Source organism: Buceros rhinoceros, unplaced genomic scaffold (genome assembly GCF_000710305.1).
Source record: "Buceros rhinoceros silvestris isolate BGI_N320 unplaced genomic scaffold, ASM71030v1 scaffold19604, whole genome shotgun sequence".
NCBI classification, from domain to species: domain Eukaryota; kingdom Metazoa; phylum Chordata; class Aves; order Bucerotiformes; family Bucerotidae; genus Buceros; species Buceros rhinoceros.
Window position 1 is genome coordinate 6,081 of NW_010410253.1, and position 25,677 is coordinate 31,757.

Consider the following 25,677-nt stretch of genomic DNA (forward strand, 5'->3'; position numbering starts at 1 on the left):
TCTGAAAAAAATCGGTTAAAGGTAGATCACTTATAATTATTTTCTTATCTGTTTATTTTTTCCACTCTCAAATTATTAAAAGCTTCAACTGTAGGTGCTCGAGTTCAGAATCTTAATTTACGTCATAAAAATGGAAACAGCCAAAATCGCAGTGCCCACATTTTTGTTGAGCATATAGGTAGTTGAGTTCCATTTTCCATTCCAAATTCATCCTTTACCTTAACTGCTCTTAGAGCCACCTTAAATTCTTTGTGATTTAACCTAAGACAAAATGGGATGATTCATACTTTTTAAAATACAACAAAATGACTCAACTGGTTTGAGTTTCATTCACTGTGGTAAACCTAAAATGAAACAAAGCTTGGAAACAAAACTGAGTCCTCGCTTAGGTGTATTTTAACGGCGAAAACGTTGGCGCAGGATCTGTCGAGTGCTTTTGCCATAGTGACTCATGATTCGCTTCATGATTTCAACTGAAACCACTCCACGTTTCAAGTGTCCCAAGTCCACATTACTCCATCACATTAGGGGTTGTAACTGCCGCGTTCAGCTTCTACTTTTTAATGACAGAGACGTGTGTGTCAGTGCCTGCAAGCTCAGAGAAACAGGTACGGTTTTTAAATACCGCTGAGCTGTGTAGTTCAATTTGAAGGGTTTTAAATACAGTTGTAAGGCCTCCAGTGTAATCTTCCTAGCGCCAGAATTTTTTTGCTTGTTTGCCTACGTCCAGTATATTTTCCCCTTATTTTAGGGCTGTGAAATCATCACATTACGATACAGAAAATACCTTTTGGGTTGGTTTTGCCTACGTTTGCTGCTTGTGTATCCACAAAGTGGTTCGTTGTTTCAGTTCGGCTGAATACAGAAGACATTCCAATCCCAAGCATGAAGATTTCTTCATCCCACTACTGGGAGGGTAGTTTTTAAGTCTCGGATTTTGAGCACAAAGCTAGACAAATAGCAGGGGAGTTAGCAATTTCATTTTAGTTACAATTTTCAGTGTATTTTGCCCCTAAAGGGCAGTTCAGGTAGCTCATCCAGATAGACTTCGTCAAGTGGGTCTTGTTTTGTTTCTAACGCAGCTTTTTGGTCTTGAAGGTGTCTGCTAAAAGATTCTCCCTGGTCTCTATTAGATCCTGAAAGACACATAGAATCCAGGTTGGAAGAGCCCTCAGGGATCACCTGGTCCAACCTTTCTTGGCAAGAAGAGTCCGAATTTATTTTTTAATGCTAACATAAATTGTGAGGCACTTGTATTAAAGATGCCTGCCTGGATTTTTTCACTTTATGGTGAATTTGGTCAGCCCTGGCTTGCTTATCAGCATGAAGAGATCTAATTTCCTCAGCAGTGAAGGCATGCAGCAGCATGCACCAACTCCTCCACGCTTGACCAGCGCTGTGGAAGACAGCTCACTTCCATGGACTGGTTTCTGCAGCTGTGTGAGGTACGATCACAGTTTGGGATCATCTGCTCTCACTGACAGAATTGGGCCCTGTGACAAGCAGGAGGTTGTGGGCTTCCAGCCCTTCCTCTGCAGCAGCTCTTTCCAGCCTTGTACCATGTCTTAAGTACTCAAGAATCAGCATCTTTCCAGCCCTCTGCACCACAGCGATACGAGCTATGTGCCGGTGCTGAAGCACGTGTCAGTTGTGATGGCGGCAGCTGCAGCCCAAACACTCATTTTCCTTGTCAGAGAAATGGGGAACCTGTGGACCACACTGGTATAGAGCAGATACATCCTGATTTCACCACAAGTCCTGAAAAAACCATGAAATTAGTGAGATACCCAACAGACGGTTTAAACAAAGTTCCCTATTTGTCATGCCCAGCTCTACCCCTTCCCTCCTAAAAGCCCTTCTTCCTCGTCCGAGTGCTGAGGTTACTCTGAATACAGTATACCACATTTTTAACTGAATGTCTTTTCAACATTATTTGTATTTATCATATTCCACGTTATTTGTTGAAAAGAGCACAATGGATAACATCTTTTAGGGACGACAAAAGTACTTCTGTGTTTTAAACACCTGCCAGTCTGAAATGTGTCATAGTTTGTTGCTTTCTGTTTTTCCCCCACCTCTTCTGATGACTCATTTTGTGTTTGGAAACCTGCAGTGGCAGGAGGATCTTGTTCTGCTCCACAAAGATTTTATGGAAAGCAACAGGTCAGCTTTCACGATTTTGTAGTATTTAGTAATGCACATACTTACAGTGAATATTCTCTTGAAGAATCAGAGCAGCCTTTTTTGGGTTTAGAGAACAAAGTGGTTTTGTAGTTTTCGAGGAGTTTGTCAAATCAACTTAATGATAAAGCTTGAAAAGGGAAAAGATGAAGTTTTACTGAGAAAATTGAGGTTGCGCCAGCCATCACAGTAAGCATTTCTTTTCTTGACGAAACTGCATGGAATACCTAAAACTTTTACAGAAGTCGGCTAACATTTCCAATGTACTCTTGGATCAAAAGCCAATGAAAAAGCAAGACAGATTTCTCTTTTTCTTTTTTTTTTTCCTGCTTGGCTGCCAAACACTGCCTTCTCTGCCTCTGATCCCCTTACTGCTTTCTTCTTTGTTTGTAAGTTCAGCATACGTCAGTGTCGTTTCCTCTTTTGCCCCATCCTACCCTCTTTCCATCTTCTTCTGCCTTTTAGGTGTTCAGTATGTTCCTGGAGACGCTGGTGGACTTCATCCAGGTCCATAAAGAAGACCTGCAGGACTGGCTGTTTGTACTGCTGACACAGCTGCTGAAAAAAATGGGTGCCGATTTGCTTGGGTCTGTACAAGCAAAAGTTCAGAAGGCACTTGATGTCACAAGGTAATGAACCCTTAAAACATAGTTAAAATCAAATAAATAAGAATAATCCACACTCTTCCAAGGTCATTTGTTCTTATATAGTGTCCTATGAGATTCTTGAACTGCGCAGAGCTAATAGCAGATTGTGAAACAACAGTTTGATGTGTTTGTTTTACAGGGAATCTTTTCCAAATGACCTTCAGTTCAGTATTTTAATGAGATTTACTGTTGACCAGACCCAAACACCGAGCCTGAAGGTAAGAATTTTCAGGCTTTCAGTGCAAAACGAAATCTTCATTGACAGACATTTCCTTGTATTAATGTTAGAATTTGGATTGCTTGTTTTGTTTTAAAATCCAAACACAACCAGGTTTTCAATTAGTGGATTTTGTTTTTGTAAACTTTCAGACAGTCAAGCCAGCACTACAGGACCAGCTTCGCTCTTTTTGGAGCTCAAAGGTTTTTGTCTGAATTATTGTCTTTATTCTTAACCCTATGTCAAATTCTTACAGTGTTTCCAATAATTTTTATTTGAATGCATCCGTATGCTGCTACTAACCTTTGCGAGAAACTTTTAAGCATGCAGATGCTCAGTTTTAAATGTGACATTGGTATGAGAATGTTTGCTGCAAGAGATCTAATAAAAACACACTACGGTAAAAACGAGCAACAAAACTGTGGCCGCCTAACATCGAGCTGGTTATGCAAACTCACTCTATCAAGTCTTTCCTAATTTTATGTTTGTGATTTCCCAGTCGTGTTTTTTTTCCTAGTTCATATATATATATAATTCCTGTGTCCAGCCTGATAGGTCGTGAATTAATTTGATATTTCTTTAATTTAATATGAACTTCAGTTACTATGAAAAATCGGCTCCCTTCATGGTACGCTTCCTTTTCAGAAAGCTGTGTGTAGCCTTAGAATCACACACATTTTAACTTCAGAATCTATAATCCATAGACCTTAAGTAAAAATGTGTGCTCTAATGTGTGTACAGTTCCAAAGGGAGTTGATTTTAGCATAAATGCGTCAAATCCAAAGATTTTCAAGCAATGCAAATGGGGAAATAACAAGCATATGATAACTGGCATTTTCTGCTCAACCCTGCACGAAATATTTGTCGAGTTTGATGCTGCACAAGAACATGACTTTTCCCAAGTTATGTTGAACCTGCAGTCACATGAATATGCTTTTTTTTGTCTACAATACAGTAAAATTTTCATTTTTAAGCTTTTGAGGACAGTTGTGATACATTGACCAGTGTTGCTTCATAAAGCTGTGTTCAACAGGGACTGCTGTCATTTATTGAAGATGGCAAACGAGGTAGTGACAAATCAGTTTGGTGTTTAAATACATCCTTGGAACAGGTTGGGCTTGGGTTTGTTTTCCTTGGTTTCCCTCCGCCAGAAGGTGAATTCGATGGTTGAGGTGTTCTTCTTTACCAGACAGTAGTATAGCTGGTCAACACACAGCAATCATGTTTCCAAGCTGAGGGCGTAGATTTGGACTCTCACTAGGCTGAGTTGAGGCTAAATTCAAGAATATTCAGTATGTGACCTAGAGGGAGTTAAAAAACGTGAAACACTTACTGGGAAGGCATTCCGAGAAGAATTTCTAGCACTTGAGAGAGACTTGTGAAATCTGGACATCGGTACAACCTACCTCCTTAGAAGAAAAACTGTTGGTTTGGAATGTGACAGGAACAGTCAGAGGGAGGATTTTCGGCATCCTTGGTCTGATAGGGGGAGGGATGGTGGATCAGGAATCTGTTCTGTGGCAGGAGCCAGCACAGCGTGTTGTGCTGCGTCTGTCTATCTTCAGCTGTAATTCTACATGTGGGTGTGCTAAGGTGCTGAAACGTGGTTCAGAGGTGCCGGATGCTTGTATCTGTTTTGGTCAAACGGATGGGTGGGCGTAGGAGTGAAGTTTTCTAGATGGGATGTAGCATGCGAAGCTTATTTTCACAGGTGCACAACATACACTTCCCAAAGGATGGGTCTTGTCTTGAAATACACTTCAAATCATCGCTTCCGTCTTAGTTCCTGGTTGAATATCAAATGGCTCACACTCAGGGATTTTAGCGTTGTGGCCAAAGCTCGTTATGAGTTCCTGAGCCCTTCTTTCCTTTGAAAATACTGATTTGGTGACAGAGGTTTTTGCAGTTGATCAGAAGATTATTTTTATCTGGAAAGTCACTTTATGTGACTAATTGTATTCAGTCCAAGTAAGGCAGAGCAGAGTCCTCACGTCCCAGGAGAACATGGTAAGATACGGACCTTTTTCTGGCTGAAGTAAAGCAGCTTCTCTACATTCCTCTCTCCTCTTCCCCCCCGCCCCGCCCCCCCCTTTCCTGTTTCATGAAATGTTTCTTTTGTCTCACCCTAGTGCAGCAAATGGAAATCTCACATTTGTTTCGTAGGACAGGAAAAAAATTTACACCCTTACAGTATTTCCTGAATCTGTGGAGGAAGCTGCATGTATTTTTGTGCCAGGACTTATTTCATTAGCTGTGAAAGATGTTTATGAAGCCCTTCAGTTCCTTTATGTGTGATCTTCTTTTCTGAGAGTAATAGTGCTCATTGTGGCTTCGTCTGTATTCCAGCTCACTGCAGCAGTGCTGCTGGTAGGCAGAATGCCTGTTTGTGTGGTACAGGAATAATGACTCAGTGTTTGTAGTCCAGCAAAAGTACAGTGAATTCTCCCTACAAGAGCACAAAGGGAGTCAAGACAGCGTTAAACAACTTCCTATCGGTGGTTGCAGATTGACAGCAAATATTCAGTGTAAGAATTCCTGCAGCCACTTCCATTGCAGTCAGAAATGGTGTGTCTCTTCTCTCGGAGAGATTAAATAGGGGGTTGAAGAGGACTCTGTTAGACCTTGAATTCCTAAATCTGAGCTCTGTACACATACTGAAGCAGTGACAAAGGTAGATCAGAAGTACTCTCTGGGAGTAGTTTTAACACTAAATAGTACTGTGCTCTCAGAGCATTCCAGAGTGGTTTTTTTTCTGAGAGAAATGCCTCTGGATGTTCTGCATGTTACAGTTTTTCAGTCATTTTATTTTAAGGTGTGGTATTATAAATATTTAGATTGTGAATAGTGCAACATGCTGTCATAATGTTTTCACGTGGTAATTAGAAATTTTAATGATTACTTCGCATTTGGAAAACCATGTAGCCCAAGGGTTTTTATTGTGGAGATGTTGGTGGGTTTTTTCCTTGGAAAGAATCCAGCGAATTGTGGGGTTTGACTGCATTTGTTGATATTGATCTGCGTGAGATCAATACCTCCAGTTGTGGCTTGTGGTGTAACTTCGGAGAAGTGGAGCTGTATCAGCTGCTGTGAAGATGAAGTATTGCTTATTAATGGACATATATCAGCTGTCGCTATGGGCTGTGTCACTTGCCGTACCTGGAGCTCTTAACAGCTTGCAAGTTTTCAGGGCCAAGGGAAATTCCTAAATAGCTTTGCTCAGGGTGGTTTTACTGAGACATGAACTATTAGAAGTACACGCAGAACTCTTCCTTTCTGGTTATGATGGACGTCTCCCTCCTCAGAGGTATTTCTGGGTCGTTATAATTATTAGTGGAAAGAAAAGCAGCTAAGATGGCCTGAGTGCTCACCTCTCTTGTTGACAGACCTGTGGGGCAGCAGGAGTTGAGGAGGTAAGTGTTCGAGGGAGATGCAGGCGTAGTACAGGTAAAGCTGTGCGGTGGTGTGATTTTGCAGAAACTAGAGAGACACTGCAGTCTGGGCTGTGAGAAGCAGAGATTGTGCATAAGTAGAGGGAGTTTGTGGAGAGGGAGAACGGTGCTCGGGTGAATGAGGGCGGAAAGCAGCGCTTTTGTCCTGGAAAACCCACGTCTCTCTCTCCCAAACATCTGCAAAGGAAAGAAATTCTTAACAGTTGCACTCAGTAATTTTCAGGGTCTTTTGCAGCCTAGACAATTCTGTCGTTCTTATGTGGAAAGAATGGATGCGACCCCTTCTAAGTCTTCTGTAGAAATTCTGTTCCATATATTTTTAGTATTTAGTGGGAAGATTCATGTGGCTTATCCCCAGAGACAGTGACTGCTCAGCTCTGGTGTTTTATAAAAGAATGCTGAGTGCCAGCTACATAGTAGGAACTGATTATTGGTTCATCAGGTGAACCATTGTTATTATATATCTTGTAGTATTACCTGAAAAAAGCTCTAAATTCTGAATAATTCTTTATAATCCTCATTATTCTTAAATACTCTGAGTAGTTTGGTTCTCTCTTTGTTAAATATAAGCTGTTGTACAGGCAGTGATTTGTGTATCTTTCAGTTGCTACCAGTGAAACCTAAGATTTGTATTACTATTTGAATTTCTGTGGAATAACTCCTGTCTTAAAATGGTATATCCGCTTGTAAATTGATTTGTTGTAAACAGTTTTATATCAACGCTGAAACAATGTTTAGTTTAACTGGAGGAAAAAAAATCCTCTTTGTTTTAGGGAGTGAGCACTCTACCCTGTGAGCAGCACCCCATTTTTTACTGTCCTCCTGACTCTTGTTTCTCTTCACAGGTCAAAGTCGCGATCCTGAAATACATAGAGACTCTGGCGCAACAGATGGATCCAGGAGACTTTGTCAATTCAAGCGAGACTCGGTTGGCAGTGTCTCGAATCATCACCTGGACCACGGAACCGAAAAGCTCCGATGTTAGGAAGGTGTGTTGGAACTGCAGTACCTTCTGGGTATCCTGGCAAATTCGGGAAGCTGGTAGTTCTTGCCTAAAGAAAAAATACAGTTTTTCTCTAAAACCAAACTTACCAGCAAACACACTTAACTCTGCTGTATAAAGCATCGGAAGTGACAAAGCAAAACTTGGGCAAAAATTACACGTGTCAGACAAAAAATTTTTTAATGAACACGTCTTGAAACTATCCACTGGGGTTGTACTTTTGTGTGTGTTCGTGCATTCAGATTATCTCTGTTAATGCAAGGAATAACTTCATTTCAAGCATTACCTGGTATTGAAATCTCTCCAGTGGGCATTTTCTGTACAGTTTTAATACCACTTCAGAGCCCACCCCCTGATACTGCGAACACATTCATAACAGGAGTGGTGAGTTTGCAGCAAACATGGTTCAGTCTCTGCTGTATTCTCAAATCCTTTGTCTGACAAAAGATAAGTAACTCTTGAGCGTTAGGCAAAAGAAGATTTGTGCTTCAATAAGGTAGTATCAAAGGTTTGTTCTTGAAATGCTGCAGTTCCAGTGCAAAACTCCCCTTTCCACATCACTGCTGTAAAGTGAAAATTAGTATTTGTGAGCTCCGTAGATATACCAGGGATTCAGAGTAGCCATGAGAAATGTACCAAAGCGTTGGGAAAGGGTTTCCACATAGTTCTTGCCATTACAGAAAGGAAAAATCTGTGAATTTTGTTTGCGGTTTGTTGTTCTGGCTGTCACCAGCGGTGCTCTTAGCTGCCGGTATCAGCACGCCAGTGCTTTCTAAATGCTGAACAAACATACTTACTTTATGGCCTGTAAGCGCAGGCATCTTTGGCACAGAGAACTAACTCTCTGCTCGTTGTCCCTGTGTACTTCTGCAGTTTGAAGAGGTGCAACAGTCCATTTGTTTGGATTTCCTTTGCTGTGTCCAATTCAGTCTGAGTTTTGGCCGCTTTGTCATTTCTGGAAATAGTACCAAAACTGCCTTTCTTTAGGAGGGCGACAGTTGAGATAAAATAGTGGGAGCTGGCTCACAGAGTTAAAAAGAACAAAAATAAAAAGAGCTTCCACAACTTCTTGATTTCTGGAAAGTTTGTAATAAAAACCATAGGGGAGTTTCTGTTGGAGATAATGCTTTTGTCTTTCACTTCTTACATAACCTCCTGAGTAGGAGAAGGCCATAATAGATTGTATCCGTGGAGTTTTCTTGCCTCGTACCGTGCTCTAGTGACATATCTCAGACCATAAAACAGGAGGGGAATTGAAGCAGCACTATCTTCTAAATCAGTCAAGTTTTAGTACTGAGACACGTGGCAAGCTGACTTATCTGATGGTTCATATCTCTAATAAGCATTTTTATGTCAATAAGTAACTGAATCATGGAAAGAATTACCAATGGGTTTAATCATCTGGAACACCTGGTTCAATGAAGCTTTCTCATTTTCCTTTTTCTTTCCAAAACACCGTCAAAAGCCTTTAATAACTCTTGCAAATAAAATTTCACCGGATAGCAGCTCCAAGACTCGTTTTGATGGTATAAAATGTTTCGTCCCCTTAACAGGCTTCACAGCCTGCTATCACAACCTTTTTCTTTGTATTTATTCTCATAAATTCATAGCATTTAATATGTTTTTTTAAAGATTAAAAGTTTTTTGCCAAGTGTACTTTGGTGTAATTGATGGTGGTAAAAGCATTTCCAGTACCAAGTATTACAAAAAATCCTTTTTATTTTATTAGTCTGAAGTTGGGCACTGTTAGTGCAGTTCAATGGCTTCTTTCAGGAAGGTAAAATTCTGTGTTTCAGAACTTAGATATCTTCTAAGATTCAAATTCTTCTGGAGTTGTAGATAAGAATGAGAGTCTTCTGAGAGATCTTTCAAGAACAAATCAAAACCAAAGAAATATTTCTAATCCTTATTGCAGGCTTTTAAATCTGTGATGAGTGGACTTAAATCTCAAGAGAGAGATCTTATGCTGGGAATAAAAATCTGCTGTAAAATGCCTTTTTTTTTTTCTTCTTCAAGAAAGAGGGGAAGAAAACAGATAATTGCATAGGTGAAAATCCCCTGTGAGTCAGTACCAGTTTTGATGCTTCAGGTTGAGCTTCGTTTTTGACAGTATCTTGTTTCTTCCCTGGTGCTACCCTGGCCTGTCTGTTGTGTTATTTCATCGGCAGCTTAGGCGGACAGACACGAGTTACAGGACAGAACAGGAGCGTGGTCGTTCCCAGGCCCTTGCGCAGTTGCTGGATTTGCTTTGGTTTTGTTTTGTGTCAATTTCCGTTAAAAGAAATAAGGAGGAAAAGAGAAACATTGAAGACAGATTGTAGAGGGCATTCAGGGTATTCACTTGAGGGGAAGACTCAGAGGGAGAAGGGAATAAAAGTTCAAGAAAACAGCCAGTCACGAGTGTGCAGAGACAGTTTGTGGCGATCCAACGTGCTAGTATTGTTGTCATTAAACTTAATACCGACATGGGGGCTGGTATGTGTGCTCATACCTCGGCTTTCCACTTTTAATTAAAAAATGCTACAGTTCATTGCTCTGGAAGCAAAAGGAGGGACATAAATGACTAAAAGAATTTTCTAAACTACTTGCTTGAAGTATATTGCTGCTTAGGCAAGGTGCCTATCACTCTGTGTAGCGTGAGGCACTGGTTCTCTCCAGTGCCTGGCAGCCCGTGATGGTGAGCTGTATAAACTGGACATACTTGCTCAATCTTCGAATCAGAGTGCCGTACTAAGAGGAACTGTTAAACCGTTCTGGAGAACTTAAGCTCTAGCCCTTCGCTGCCGGGGTTCGTGTAGGTCGACAGGGTTGTTAGACTGTCCGGGGAGCATTCATCAGACTGTGCAAACATCACTAAGGCGTGCAGTCAACATGCCTTTCCTAGAGGGAACTCAACCACTCTGGAACTTACGATGTCGCTTCGTGTCTCAAAATCAAGCCTGTCTCATTCCAAATTAGGATATTTGTTGTTTTGTTTGCTTTAAAAGCCATTTTGCAAATTCCTTCAGGACTTTCTTTTTTTCCCCAATAAGGAGGGGGCTGGGGCTGGGGGAGGCCTGAGGAGCGTGTTTCTCAGAACTAAAATGACTGTGCAGAGTGTAAGCTTGTTGTCATGAGCCTGGATTTACCAATATCTGCATTTCCAGTTTACCGGAAAATCCAAATCACTTTTGTTCACCCCTATTAACATCTTCATTCAAGCTTGATCAAGACTTGAGTCACATTTTGTGATTGCCGCTCACTATAGCATCTGCTGTTGGGAAACTTTGTCTTCAGTCTGTGGTTTTTTTTTTTTCTTCTAGGCTGCACAGTCAGTGCTGATTTCCCTTTTCGAACTCAACACTCCAGAGTTTACAATGCTGTTGGGTGCTTTACCAAAAACATTTCAGGATGGAGCCACAAAGCTGCTCCATAATCATCTCCGGAACACAGGCAACAGTGGTCAGGTACTTGCACCCCTCTCTCAATTCTTTCTGAAGTTTCTGGTGTTCTCAATGTAAGTCCATTTCAGAAGAGGTATTTTTGAGAGCAGGAAGGTTGGTAGAGGAGGCGAGGCAACCCAAACTCTATGTAGAATTCCATCTTAGTAGCAGGTACCACTCTGTGGAATGCCTTTTCTTTTTCCTCCAGAGAATGACACTTCAATGTCTATGTTGCTTTCAAGTGTCTGAAGTTTGAGTGTGCTTTTTAAGAGTAGTTTATTTTTAGTTTACACATTTCAAAATGTTACCTAATTGAAGCCATTAGTAGTTGGTTAGCTGATCCAAAAAATTAAATAGAAGCTCTTCAGTGTTTCTGATAACTAAAAAAATAAGTACAATAATAAGTTAAAAGTGTTTTCTTGCTTCTCCTCCTCCAGGGATCCATGGGAAGTCCTTTAACAAGACCTACTCCACGCTCCCCAGCCAGCTGGTCAAGTCCTCTCACTTCCCCAACCAACACATCACAGAACACTTTGTCACCAAGGTAACATCTAGGGCTTCCTTACCCAAAATTGTAACCCCAGCAGTGAAAATACAGAGAGAATTTCGCACAAAGCGACAGACGAGGAAAAATAATCTCCCTCCCTCTGCGTTCAGTGAACTGCTGAGCCTCCCTGAAGGGTGCGACATGTGCCAGGGCTGACCTGAGGTGGGAAGGGCTGTGCACCTCGGATTGCAAATGGGTCAGCAAGAGAAGGAACAGAAGTGTCCATCTCTTACAAGTGCTGGAGTAGGTCAGCTGGGTCATCACACCAGACTTAGTGCTGAGGAGATGAAGAAAGTAGTAGTTCGTAAATGTTCCGGCCTTTAATTTTGTGGCACCAATGTTGCCGGCAAAGTGGACTTCAGTTTTGCTTTTAGCGATCAGCTTACTGTGACACTTGCGGAGTTTCATCATTCCTCCTCACGCTGGAACTTTTCTCAGAAAGAGAGAGCAGTGTAATAATCCTGGTTGTTTCATATTCATGGAACAGAGCAGAGGGAGTTTGGCTCTTCAGGCAGATGCTGCTACAGAATGCAGCCTTGCCTTAGCTGGTTACTCACAGCGCGTTCTCGGCCTGTGGCAGCGCAGGTACTGAGACGTCCCATTAACACACTTCAGTCATGTCGAGAGCCAGCTTTCTTCCTTCATGGGTTTCAAGAAAAAAATTAAGAATTTCATTAATATTCCTTGCACCTGTGTAGTTCCATGCTAACGTTACTTAACAATAGTCACAAAATAAACCCATCCTAATTCCTCTGTTCTTCTCCGTGACCCGCAGTGCATTTGACTATGACACTGAAAATATGAATTCTGAAGATATTTACAGCTCTCTTCGCGGAGTCACTGAAGCCATTCAGAATTTCAGTTTTCGTAGTCAGGAAGATATGAACGAGCCTGTGAAACGAGATTCCAAAAAAGATGATGGTGATTCGGTGAGTATTTGAACTCAGCAGCAAACCAAGCCAGTGGCTGATTGGCTACAGAGGCAGAGCCTCTTCTTCAGTAGCTTTAGCTCTGCGTCTTCTCGGATGGGATGTTTCTCCTCAGTTACCTCAGAGCCTTACAAAAATACGTTCCTTGCCTTGAACCGCGCTTTGCACGTGCGAGTGCTAATTCTAAGGAGCACGAGCTGTCTGTTTATTTAAAATGTCGGCAGTTTAAAAACAGTTCATCCGGAAGAGCAGCTGGAGTTCAGCTCTTGAGAGGTCTGCCCCTTTTATATGTGTTTCCAAAGGTTTTGTTCTGTTCCATGCAAAACCGGTGGCGTTCTCAGCGCTTTAAACTGTTTGTGTGGAGCTTCAGCTGTCAGATTTGTTGAGTTTTCCAAATACCTAGGTGCTTAAACATGTTTTTAATTACTTGGCATCAAACTGTGGAGATAAAATACTGCCAGCTGCTCCTACGTCATGGGTGGTCTTGGACTATGTACGCTTCCCCTCTTTTTTTGAGGAAATCCAAGTTTAGGGAACCGTTTCTCACACTTCTTACGTGAAGGCTCGTTTGAAATCTGTAAACTTTTTGAGATTTGTAAGTTTTTGCTCCCTGGCTGAGTTCGTGCTGTCGTTAACTGAAACGTGGGAGTGGGTATTTCCTGCGCCTGAGCGATGTGTCTTTGCCTGCAGATTTGCAGTGCTTCTGGAATGGTCGAGCTGCGAGCAGGGAGCGGCGGGAGCGATACGGGCCGGACAGCGCTGGATAACAAAACCTCATTACTCAACACAATGCCTCCCCACTCGTCGCCGCGTTCGCGAGATTATAACCCTTACAATTATTCCGATGGGATCAGCTCGTTTAACAAATCTGCTTTGAAAGAGGCCATGTTCGATGATGATGCAGAGCAATTTCCCGACGGTAAGCTTCAGCGTGCGTTCTCTGTTGGAGGAAAAATGGTGAGATTTTTCAGCTCTTAGTTCAGCTTCTGAACTGATTAGTAGCAAAATATGTATATCACCAGGGGTGCTTCTTGGAGAGGATTTTACAGGTCTTGTCTTTCGAAGTAGGTTATTTGTTAGTAATGCTTTAGAGTGACACTGTTGGATTACCTGGTGTATCGTACACTGACAGCACACCCTGCAGCAGTATTGTCAATATGAATTTACTTACCAAATTGTGTTTTGATAGAAATTTAAAGGAGGAGGGGGAAAAAATTACTTACAGCAAAAAAGTAAAACTGGATCAAACCAGCTTGGGAAGTAGGTGAAAGATGAAGTATTTTGTTAGTAATATATTTGTATTAGAAACATGACATTGGCATTCTCTATTGACTAAACATTCTTTGAAACCAAAACAAACCAGCTTTTACCAGCTGGGCGGTTTGTTTGGGCCATGTAAATCTAGGAGCTTGGACTGTTCTCTCGTTGGCTTCTAGAGCTTCTTCTTAATATTCTTCAGTATAGTTTGGGCAGGTTCCAAAGGATCACTGCTGTCATTATTTTAAAGTAATACACAGTTTTCACAGTCTGTTGCTCCTTGTTGTAGATAGTTCATGGTCAGTTATAGATTGAAATCAGGTTTTAAGTAAACAAGTTTCCTGATAGCGAGGGACAAATGAACTTACCCCTTCTGACTTTTGCTTCTGTCGTACAGCAAAGGTGTGTTATCAAAACTGTTGAAAAACAAAGCTGTTTAGCCATGGGGTGTTTTATGCAGCTTTATTTAAGTTGGCTTTAAGTTTTCATGAAACTAAAACCAAATCCAAGTAAGGAGCTTTTCTCTTTAGTGGAGAGGCCTATGGCCAATTACTATCTTCTGGAAAAGACTGAGGGCAAAGCCACTCATGGCATGTGAATATCAGTAATGAAATACTTTTGCCATCAGACAGAGCCATTTTGAGGTTGAGATTCTGTATTACTGGGATAAGCCTCTTTACACCTTCTGACAACGTATTTCTGGATATTGTATTAAAGCAAATGCACTGGGCGCTGCGCCAGCGTGTTCTGGTTTTGCCAAAACTCGTGACTGGTGGAGTGAAGCATCCCCCTCCAGTTAGCAGCTTGTCCTTGCTGCAGGACCAGGCACAACCCTAAAGAGCTGGTTGGACATTAGATTTTAATTTTCAGAAACTGCAGAGTTCATGACACAGTCCTGTTTTTACTGGACTCCCAGCTGTCCTCTCCTGTCCTATTTCCCTGTGGAAATACAGGGCTAGGCAGGAAAACCTCGGCTGCTCATACAGTGCTGTCACCAGTATTCTGCATCTAAGGCTTCTGCTGCTGATAATTCCACGGTGAAAATAACTGTATTCAAACAGGTATGGATAGTTTGGCTAATCATGTGTCAATCTGCGTTCCCCCAAATAGGCTTTTCTGTGGCTGTAATCCTCAATGTGTGGTAGAACAAGTGTAATAGTTTTGTTAATGAAAGCAATGATCTCACTTCTGCTCATCTGTACTAATTAATAACTCGCCTGCTGCAGTTTGTCTGTCCTTTAGGCGAACATTGGTTATCCTTTTAGGCAGCGTGCAAAGCGGGCGTTACAGAGGCAGGAGAAAACAATTCCTGCTCTCAGGTGCCCGTGCTCCTGATTATTCATGCAGAACAGAATGCAAACAGGAGCGGTGGGTTCAAAACCAGTGTGACTTTCAGGGTAGCTGATGTGTGATTTTAAGATACTCGTGGTATTCAGCTTCCACTCGTCTCTCTGTGCAGCATTTGTAAGATACCATAGTGAATGCAGCAATGTAAGATGTTCAAGGGCGGGGGTTCCTCAGATACGACCTGGTAGAGTTGTTATGGAGAATATATTTTTGGGGTTAATAAACAGGGTCGTTTTAGGGAAGGTGCAATGCAGGAACACTTGCATTTTATGCCTTTTTCCAGGAAAAAAAAAAAGTGTGTTTCTGTTAATTTATCCAGAAGGCTCGGTGCAAGATGGAAGCTGTGTGCTTCTCACAAAGGCTGAACGGGTCTTGCTGATGGAATAAAGGCAACAACTTGGTATTTAATTTTCATTAAGGCCATCGTTAAGTTTCTTGACTGTTTGCAGGAAGGAAAAAATAAAATCAGGCTAGAAAGCCAGCCAGCCTGGACAATACCCTTTGGTCGTACAGCAGGCGCTAGTATTTCTTGTGGGTGATCTGAGAACTGCGTGTGTGTGTGTTTCCTTCTGACAGAGCCAGCCATGGACCATTCCGATCTGGTTGCAGAGTTACTGAAAGAGTTATCAAACCATAACGAGAGAGTTGAGGAAAGAAAAGCTGCCCTGTACGAGCTCATGAAGTTAACTCAGGAAGAGTCTTTTGGGGTGTGGGATGAGCACTTCAAAACAATCCTGCTGTTGCTGCTTGAAACACTTGGAGATAAAGAGGTAAATTGAGATTAATCCAGTTAAGCACATGGTTTATTTTCAGTATCTTTGAGATTGGTGTGGGTTGTAGGAAGGGCACAAATTCTGGTCAGTCCTGAAAAACACAAGACTGTGGAGATACAAAATTGTCACCAAGTCTGAATGCCCTGATGGTGAAAAGGGCATTGCTGATACTTCCCTTCTCAAGTATTCTTGGTTGTTGGTTCCCTCATGATAGATTAAATGAAACCTTTTCCACAGGGGCTCAAAGCTTATCTGGGAATAGCCGAATCTACAATATCAAAGCATTTAACAGTACGTTTCTAAAATACAGTAATGCTTGTATTAAAGAAAAGACCAAGTTCTAAGGAATTGTTCTCTCGAAGGGCTGTGTTTTTGAGATCAGAACCAATCCTTGGGTTTGATTTAAATGAAAATAATTTATTGAAAAATTTTCGAAGATGTATTTGCCTAGTGTGATGATAAAGGTTTTATCAGCGCTTGCGAAGAGTAACACTGTTTGCCACTTAACTTCTGGGAAGCGTAGATAACTCCATGAGGGTAGCAACATCTTTATGATAAGCCACCTGAATTACCTGCAGAGAGAGAGATTGAGAAACTGAAGGATTTTATTCTAGCTTTATTTATTTACAGTATGAACCTAGTGTTTATATGTGTAAAACACAATCCGGTATTTTCCTGTTATCAAAGCCTCTTCCAGCTACTGAACAAGTGTTAGAATGTTTGTCCATATCGAGGCACACAACTCACTGATTCCCATGTTAAATCTGCAGCACGCAATTAGAGCGTTGGCATTAAAAGTTCTGCGAGAAATTCTCAGAAACCAGCCAGCCAGGTTTAAGAACTACGCAGAGCTCACGATCATGAAGACATTAGAAGCACATAAGGATCCTCATAAGGAGGTTGGTAACTGGTGGTTCTTTGAGGTTATGTCAAAGAGGTATCTGAAAAAATGCGTGAGAAATTGGTCTAATCTTACAGAGGAAGTAATTTGTCGATGATGAAGCGTTCAGATGCTATTTGTTAATGCAGGTACACAAGAAAAAAAACTAACTGCAGTTCTACAAGCCCTCAAAGGCTTAATATCAGCTCTGAGAACAGCTGCCTTGTCCAAGAGGACATAGCAACCAATGATGTGGTGTTACAGATCTGAAGGGAGTAACTGAAGGGAGTTACTCCCTGGTATGACATCTTAAGCCAGATATAGGTGTCCTGGTGCTCTGCAACGAGCTTTTGGATTTCATTAAGGTTCTTGGTGGAGGGATGGGACTGAATGTGGCAAGGAATTGTCAACCCTTTCCATTTTTAGCCAGCTCTGCACCCTCTGGAGTCGTTTCATATCCTGTAGATATGACAGTGTTTTGTTCTGCGTATTCTTCGGGCTTGAAGTACTCTTGTCATCATTTCTTTCCAACTCGGAGGGGAGGAAGAACAGCTGATTGACTTCTACAAGTAGCAATCCAGGCATGTCATCGTAGACAGATTTTCAGAGGGCTCTTCATTCACGTATTTCTGCGATATTGTAGGAGGTTTTTATGCTCATTACTGCCAGATAACAGACCAAGTGACAGTTTCCTGTAAATCATTTTTCCATGTCTTTTCCTTATTCCTTCAATAGGTGGTGAGATCTGCTGAAGAAGCTGCTTCCATGCTGGCCACTTCCATTAGCCCAGATCAGTGCATCAAAGTCCTTTGTCCAATTATCCAAACTGCAGATTACCCCATTAATCTGGCTGCAATCAAAATGCAGACAAAAGTCATAGAAAGAGTATCTAAAGAAACCCTTACTCAGCTTTTACCAGAGATTGTCCCAGGTCTAATACAGGTGAGGAGAGAACCAAGGGGGGAAAAAAACCCCAGAACTACTGTATGTAAGAATCGCAAAGAGTTTTTAAAAATAATATCACTTGGCTCTCGTGGAGGATTTCACAGGATTTACCCACAGGGTAGTGTGGGGTTTAATTTCAGTCTGGAAAATGATCGTTGATGGTGACAAATGAGCAGCTGCTTTAAGTGTATGCCTTGTCTTTGTGTGTTTGGGTTTGTGCTGGCGTGCTCCGTGGGCTGCACTAGCATTACCTTACTGTAGGCTTCAATGTGTTTATTGTAGTAAACAAGTAAATAGCTTCTGAGGCGTTTAATCATTAACTGATACAGTATTAACGTTAATTTTATTGCTTTCTAGGGTTATGATAATTCAGAGAGCAGCGTTCGAAAGGCATGTGTTTTCTGCCTCGTAGCCATTCATGCAGTAATTGGCGATGAACTAAAACCACATCTCAGTCAACTCACTGGCAGTAAAGTAAGTAAAAGATCCCTTCTCAGAAATCTCGGGTCGTTACTGCATGTTTGCTTCGCATTTTGGTTGCAATTGCCAGACATTTTTGTAGAAGTTTGTACTTGAATGAGAGCAGCGGGGCTGCTGAAACCCTCTGGGGATTGAGATCACTTGGTCATAAAATGCTCAGAACTGAAAACCGTTGGGTCTCCTGCAAGGGTACGACTCCAGCATTCCGGCAAATACTGAACTGTGTTTCTTGCTGCCGTCAGGTGGGTTTAGTTACCGGTTGTATCCCCGGTAGCAGCAATAAGGGCTGTGCTTGGCGTGGCTTTTCTTAGCAGTGTTTCTTGTCTTGATTTTCCCGCAGGTGCCGACTGGAAAGCAGTAAATGTAGTATGTAGATGTTACAGCAGTTGTAGTTACCCTCCCTCCTTGTTATGTTGCTTTCATCAGTCCTTTCAGTGCCTGTACCTTGAAATAATAGTGATCAGTCTGCGGTCCTTTTTGGTTCGGGATGTTTATGATTTTAGTGACGTATTTCAGACAGTTTTTTACATGCAGAGAGCTGTATGTGAAGTGTGAATCTCTGTCCTCGGGAATAAAACAGGACTGTTTTGTCTATTTTTGATTAGACAGTTACACTTAAAAAATAACTCCCTGGCAGTGATTGTGTTGAATGTGATTCTAGACAGTCGTGGAAGCTTCAGTAAGTACCAGCATCAACAGCTCTATCTAGAGGCTTAAAACATCAATGTTTAACTTAAAAACCAAAATCCTACCTTATTTAGAACAGCGCTGTAATTTGAGGAAAATATTCCAGCTCTTAATCCAGCTACCTGAGCTCAGTCTCTTCTTCACATCCTTAAAGAAGCACAAGTGGTTTTCCCTGTGACAAATTTTGCTGTGTTTGATGTTGGCTCTGTTACCTTTGAATCAGCCGTGTGAAATGTAATTTTACTTTTGGGGAAAAGAAGATGGTTTAATGTCTCCTTTGTTGTACCACCCCTGTACTCTGTACAGTTTGCAGATACTAAAAGTGAATTTCTGCCTTAAATTTGCAGATGAAATTACTGAACCTTTACATCAAACGTGCACAAACAGGCTCTGGACCGGGGGATACGACGGCAGATCTGTCTGGACAAAGCTAAGGAAGCTGACGAGAATTAACCAGGTCTCCTAAAGCCAGGGCAAGGCCCTCTTCGGTGAAAGGAAGATTCTTACATACAACTTCTGGAACTTTTTTCTTGGGTTTTTTCCCCTTTCTGTTGTTGGGTTTTGTTTTGGTTTTTTTTTTTTTTTTCTTTAACCAATGGCTGTCCTCAGCCTGCATGTGACTGTTGCAATAGAATTACTCCAAATCCAAGGAAAAACAGTATTAACATCAGTTGATCGAAGCAGAATAAAATCTAAAAGTAATCTAACCCATCAGTTACCCCATTCGCGATCCTCTGTGTCTTCCCATTAACCCCTGCCAGTGTTACTGTATTAAAATCCCCATTTTTTTAATGCTAATGGAAAAGGTATGCTTTAAGCCTCAGAAGTTAAAATATAAACTCTGTTGCTTTTACTCAGCCGCAGATAACGTTACTTTTTTTAATTGCTATTTTGTTGGAGTATCCTGTCCTTTGCTAGAAACAAGACATGATGTGAAACAAGGCTGAACTGGTCTGAGCTGCAGTGAGACTCGCTCACTGTGGTGCTGCTGGTGGTGGTTCATCATCTTCTTTACAGCTTGTTTGGGATATTCTGGAGATTGAGAAATAAGCCTATAAAAAAAGCTGGATCCATCCAGTTCTGCAGAATGATATTGTTCATTGGTTGTATGTTTGTTGCATAAATAAGAACTCCGTGTGCGCAGCAGAGGGCTGTACACCCAGTACCTGCTGCGGTGGGGAGACAGCCCTTTCGGGGAGCGTTGCCGACCTGGTGATAGTGTGGCAGGCTGCTCTTCAGCAGCAGAGTTAATGGTCACTTGATGGACGTGAACCATCCTTGTCACCTTTCGTTCTTCAAGCAGGATGCTTCAGAATGGAGTGCTCTGCCCAAGCATGCTCAGTATGTATTTATCTTTATCACTAGAATGTTTCCTCTCAACCTAATTGCTGGAACAAGTAGTCTTGTCTTGTAACTCACATGGGATTTTATGACAACAGTGCAGAAAATGGCTCATTCGTTACCTTCCGCAAAGCACCGAGGTTTTCTGCACTGAATCAAGCTGGGGAGGGAGGGGGAGTGTCACAAATGCTATGGATCTTGCCACCTTTTAATTTAAGAAAGAATATATATATTTTGGATGAGTTGGGAAAGCTGTACCAAATGATTTGCATGGTGTCCTTGAATAGCATCCTCCAGACCCATCTGGATTAAGGTGTGGAAATGTTTCCAGGGTTTGTTTTTCCATTTTTGAAGAAGAGTTAGTTTATTGTGAATACTGGTTCTTTGTATTTATGAACTCGATAATGGAAAGAGAGCAAAGATGAGTAAATGTGCCCCTAAATGTTGTCTTTATCTTTTTTCCTTTTATTTTTTTTTTTGGTTTGGTTGGTTTTGGCTCTGAGCAGCAAGCCGATGAACTGGGAACTGGGACGAAACACTGCCTTTCCCAGCAGTGGTGGAACTTTTTTTTTCCCATGACTTTTTTTCCCTTTGTGATGTTGTCTAGTTGTAGAAGTGTATCCTGATAAGAGAGAAAATAGCGGTGCCAAGGATGATGATCTGTGCGAGGCTAAAATTCTCTCTACCTCTTCAGGGTGACTAATTTTTGACTGAGCTGCTGCATATAGCACCCAGTGGAAGAACTATCTACAGAAAACCTTCCTGGTTTTTGGTTTTTTGGGTTGTTTGATTTTTCCGAATTATCACTCAGTGTGTATTCAAAACTCTTACTCTTCAACATCGCAGCCAAATCTCATAAGAAACTCCTTCCATGCTTCACTTGCTAGGAACCCCGAAAAGCAAAACCCAGTCAAAATGAAGTCAGACGCTTGTAGTTACAGGGAAGGTGTTTTCACTTCGGTTTGAAGTGAAGGCAAGAGAAAGAGCTAAGGTGTGGTTGTTACAGGAGCAAAAAAAAAAAAGGTTTATTTGGAGGAGAAGTTGTAGAAATATATGTAAAGAGTTAAACCCAAGACTGTCATAACTCGTCACTAGCCCCTTTTAGCAGCTGCATCGAGAAAATACTATCTCCTCTTTCTTTCCTTCGTTGCGTGTAACATCCTCGTTGTTTTCTACTGTTTAATTCCATTGTGTATTTATAGTTCTCTGCTTACCATTGTGCATATACTGGCAATAAAATGTACATAACATGACTTTAAAGCTAGCCATGTACACACCCTGGTTTCCTGTTTCATTTGATCACATGGACTAAGAAAAATTAGAAATGTGATTGAAACAACGTTGGTTAAAAAAAAAAATCTTAACCTTCATGTTTTCTGTGTCCAAGTGACGTTTCTTTACGTGCTCTTGTTACTGAATCTGCCGTGGTGTTTGGGGACAGGCTGGGGCTGTGGGTGTGCTCTGTGGAGGGGAACAGACCCTCTCTGAACACCCCGCGTCCTCCCAGGAAGGGTTTGTGCTTGCAGCTTCAGTTGTACATTACACATGGTTTGCTTTGGGGCTTTTTTTAATGTTTCAGAAGTGTTTTTCGGTCTACAGTCTTGTAGTTTACACTTTGGTTATACAAAAGGCCACTTTAAAAAAAATCATACAAATTCTAAGCTTTACAGTCCCGTATGTTGTTCCTGTTCTTTCTGCAGGTAATAGTTATTTTCAAAGGATTATTCGAAGATGATGTTTCACACTGAAATAAATTACAGAAACGAACATACTCGGAACCTATTTTTAAGGGGTAAACAAAAGTTGATAAGAAAAATGCTATTTATGCCCTATATGACTGGCAAATTTTGCCCCAGGTAGGGGGAAGAAGATACTTGCACAACATTTGTCCATCAGTTTTGTTTCTAAGCTGTCTTTAAATGTCCTAAGCATGGTTATCCCATGTATTAAAAATCTAAATGCAATAGATTTAAAATAGATTTAAATTTAATACATTTAAATAGATGTAAATATTTTACAAACTGACTAGTTCTGTTTCCAGCACAGGTGGGGCTGCTGAGGCAGAGAGAATCTGGTTATATTAATTACGTGGAGCTATCAGAATGTAGGAGTTTGCAACAAAATCATTTCCACTGCAGCCAGTGCGTTGCTTTTTGCCTCCTTTCCTGTATCATGAACGGACATTAGCTCCGTTAAAACGGAGCAACTGTTGATCATGCCTCGTGTTCCTGCTGGAAGTGGTTTCTCTGATGGACTGGCATAGAAATCTGGGGAAAATGAGGAGAACTCTCAGTTGCTCTCCTTTCAGAAAGGGTTTCCTGATGTTCTCGCTGATGGTCTGTAAAGAGAGGTCACTGCAGTCGCTTGAATACCCAGACAGAATCCTTCAGGGTAGGGCTTGGGCTTCAAAAGAGAGGAAGGAGGGAAGGAATCTCCATGAGGAGTCAGGACAGGGAGTGTGTGCCTTGGATGTCGTTTGCTGTAAAGAATTTTGAGTATCACGTGATGTTCAGCTCAAGTGTTGGTGATGAGGTTGGGGTAGTAAAGGTGAACTGAAAGGAAAACTGCTGGTGGAAGTTTTCCGGAGCTGGGGCGTGTGTTTGTTTTTGAAGATAAAGGTTGGAACAGGGTGAGGTGTGTTTATTGTTTGTGATCCCAGAGCAAAAAATTGGGCATCCGTATTTGGAAACACTTCCAGACTCTCAGGAGCTTCTCTGAAGCTTTGAGTGAATTCACAAAGAGCCGCCCTGCACTCTCACACTTTCACTCTCAGCAAAAGAATTCAGATGCTGTATGTGACACTGTCCCTTTGAACGAGAGAAAATCACCCCGAGGAGTAAATGTGGTGAATTCTGCGGTTACTCCCTGTGGTAGGACAGCCAGAAGAGTTCAGCTGGTCGTGGCTTAGCCCAGTCCAAGAGGTTTCTTCGTTTGCTGACAGCTTTGGAGGATAATCGGCTGGTTTACCAGCATGTTCCCTGCTGGTAGGGGGTTTCTGCAGGGGCAGAATCACAGTTAAATTGCTGGTGAACAGTAACTCTGAGGAGCCTGAGCACGGTGTTTTGCCAGCAGGTTTGATGAATACCGATGATTTCTGTGAAACATGAAACCCTGTAACTCCTGATGTATTTTAGGCAGCTACAGGTGATCCTCACGGAGCACATTTTGAGGGAGTAAGACTGAAAACAATGCTGGACAGTGAGGCGTGGGAAATACCCTTCTTCAGTGGAGAAAGCACCGTACCTGCGTGTCACTGTTGGACACCCCGACTCGGTACCATCGGCAGTAGGTAGGGAGGAAACCACAGTTTATCGTGGGCATCAGAGTTTGTCAGGTTTTCCTTTTTAGTGTGTTCGTCTCCCCGGTGATGCTGTTGTCCACCCACGCAGGTGGTTGGGCCTCTGTGCACTCACACTAGAATCAGTGCCAGGGTCAGGTCTGCTAACGGTGGGTCAGGCGAGACCCAAGGGCAGAGCCTGCCCGTCCAAGGAAGAGAAACACCAGGGAAAACAGACAGGCAGGTGTCAGTTGTGCAGTAGACAGACGCTCCCAGTCTGCTGATCTGAAATAATACACTTGAAATGTCGCTGTCACAGTCTACAAGAGTAAAAGGTCTCTAATCTGGTCTAAGAGTAAGTTCTGGCCTGTTATTTTTTTGTCCTTTCAGCACAACTTAAACTGATGTGGCTACACCACGACGCTAAATGTCAGTGTAGGTGGTTGTGGTTTATGTAGAGAATTTCTGATCTGTCAGATGACAGCAGTGGCCACGTTGTTGTCTGTAGAATTATTTGTACTTGCTAAAAACAAGGAGCCAAGGTGGGATCCTGTGAATATCGCCAGTTCCAGCCCTAGTGTTGGAGGTTGTCTGTGGCAGTTCTCAGAGGGGCAATCAGAGATCGAAGCGGGGGGTCTCATCCCTGGAAAACCATCAGCCAACTGAGCGATGCCTTAGAGACCTCGTGGTCCTGGATCCTGCTCATGGAACGAGCCAACGGTTACAGTTTCCAGGCACCTTATGCTGAAGCACTTCAGCGCAGATCCACCCCCTAGCAGAGCAGCCTCCCCACTGCAAATCGCAGCCTGGCCTCTGCACGCCACGCACAAGCCTGAGAGCGAGAGGTGTTTAAATAACTAACACCTTGTTGTTAGTGTATACAGCGCTCCTCCGCAGGCACCTGCTTCAGTACTCACCTGGCAGGTCCTAAAGCAAGAAACAGAACTAGCCCCTCCACAACCAACAGGACGAGGTAAAACACTCCCTGTATTTGTCCCCAAACTTGCCAGGCTGTGTGAGCACATACCTTGGCGTCTAGAGGTGAGCCAAGGGCGGCTGGCAGGGGCGTGGGGAGCGCACAGTGCTTCGGGAGGCAAAATACCGGAGTGAAACAGACCCTGCGATGCTTACCCTGGTGTTAGAAAACTCAGTTCTTGAGTGCTTGCAGCAAAGACGGGTCAAAACAGGCTGTGAGAGAGCGAAGAACCGTAACGCTGATTGTTGTAGTGTTTAATTTCAGTGTGAGTAGCAACACCTTCCCTAGGGGTTCTGTGCAGGACTTGCCACGCGAGTCACTGGAAGCTGCTGTGAGGGAGAACCGTCTTGTCAACCCTTGGAGGGAAAAACAAAGCAAATTATCCTCTTCCGCAGCTCGCTGGGTGGAAGTCCCCAAGACTTTGCTTCTCTTCCACCTTCAGGAGTGGGATGGGGTTTGTGGCAGCAGCTCTTGTGGCCGCGCTCTCTGGACATAATGACATCGTTCACGTGCCATGAGGGGTCCCCATCGCACCTTGGACTTGGGCAGCAGGTCCTTAAACCCGGGCTCAGGGTGGCCATCCTCCTCTCACCCTCCTCTGCTCACCTGAACCAGCATCTCCCTTCATTCTGGGACAATCCAGCTGTGGGAAGCGTCCCCGTGGTCCTGTGCTGTGGGGGACGCGTCCCCACGGGCATCACGTGCTGCCGTGCTCCTGTGCCTTGGTACAGCCTGCTGCTGCGGTGGGGGGAGTCAAACCTTGGCCAGCTCACGGCAGAGGGGGCTGCAGTCAGAGAAGGAGGCCACGCGTGCCTCGCTGTCCACATCCAGAGCACCCTGGGTAAACCCCCGCGTCTTCCCTCACAGACTGCACCAAAAACCCGTCAAAACGGCAGTCACCAATCGGCGCCTGTCAAAAGGGACTTTGGGATGGGGGAAGGTGCCTTAAAGCCGCTTGAACTCCTTACGTTACACCTCGCCAGTGGATGGAGCAGACTGGGTACAGAGCAGGAAGCAAACTCTCCTTCTAGTGACTGAAATCCAGTTAGTTCAATTACTACAAAAATGCAGCAGCGCTCGCTGCGGCCCCTGGGATCGGCCCCGAGGGTGCCTCTGCGGAGGGTGCAGTTACCCACAGCCCCGTTACGTGGATCCCCGGGGTGACGGCAGCCCTCCTGGGAGCGGAGGATCCCTTGGGACTGCTCGGTCCGCAGTGCCGCTCTGCTCCTCTGGCCAGTGTCACCTGTGGGGTTCCTCCTCCCTCCCACAACTCCCCTGCTGTGGTTTGGGCCATTGCTCTTTGTGTGCGGTGGCTGGTG

At 42.9% G+C, this 25,677-nt stretch overlaps 1 protein-coding gene across 1 annotated transcript in view; it reads left to right on the top strand.

The window, feature by feature from the left end:
• Positions 1–19,469, top strand: part of CLASP2 (cytoplasmic linker associated protein 2) — a gene marked incomplete at its 5' end in the record, with an annotated part of 25,438 nt that extends 5,969 nt beyond the window's left edge. The window contains 12 exons of the mRNA XM_010135560.1: positions 2,647–2,810; positions 2,968–3,046; positions 7,340–7,483; positions 10,800–10,943; positions 11,357–11,463; positions 12,242–12,395; positions 13,086–13,314; positions 15,576–15,769; positions 16,543–16,671; positions 17,388–17,594; positions 17,955–18,071; positions 19,112–19,469. Of these exons, the coding sequence (XP_010133862.1) occupies positions 2,647–2,810; positions 2,968–3,046; positions 7,340–7,483; positions 10,800–10,943; positions 11,357–11,463; positions 12,242–12,395; positions 13,086–13,314; positions 15,576–15,769; positions 16,543–16,671; positions 17,388–17,594; positions 17,955–18,071; positions 19,112–19,198 (1,755 nt within the window). The remainder of the gene's footprint in view (positions 1–2,646; positions 2,811–2,967; positions 3,047–7,339; positions 7,484–10,799; positions 10,944–11,356; positions 11,464–12,241; positions 12,396–13,085; positions 13,315–15,575; positions 15,770–16,542; positions 16,672–17,387; positions 17,595–17,954; positions 18,072–19,111) is intronic.
• Positions 19,470–25,677: the final 6,208 nt, after the last annotated feature.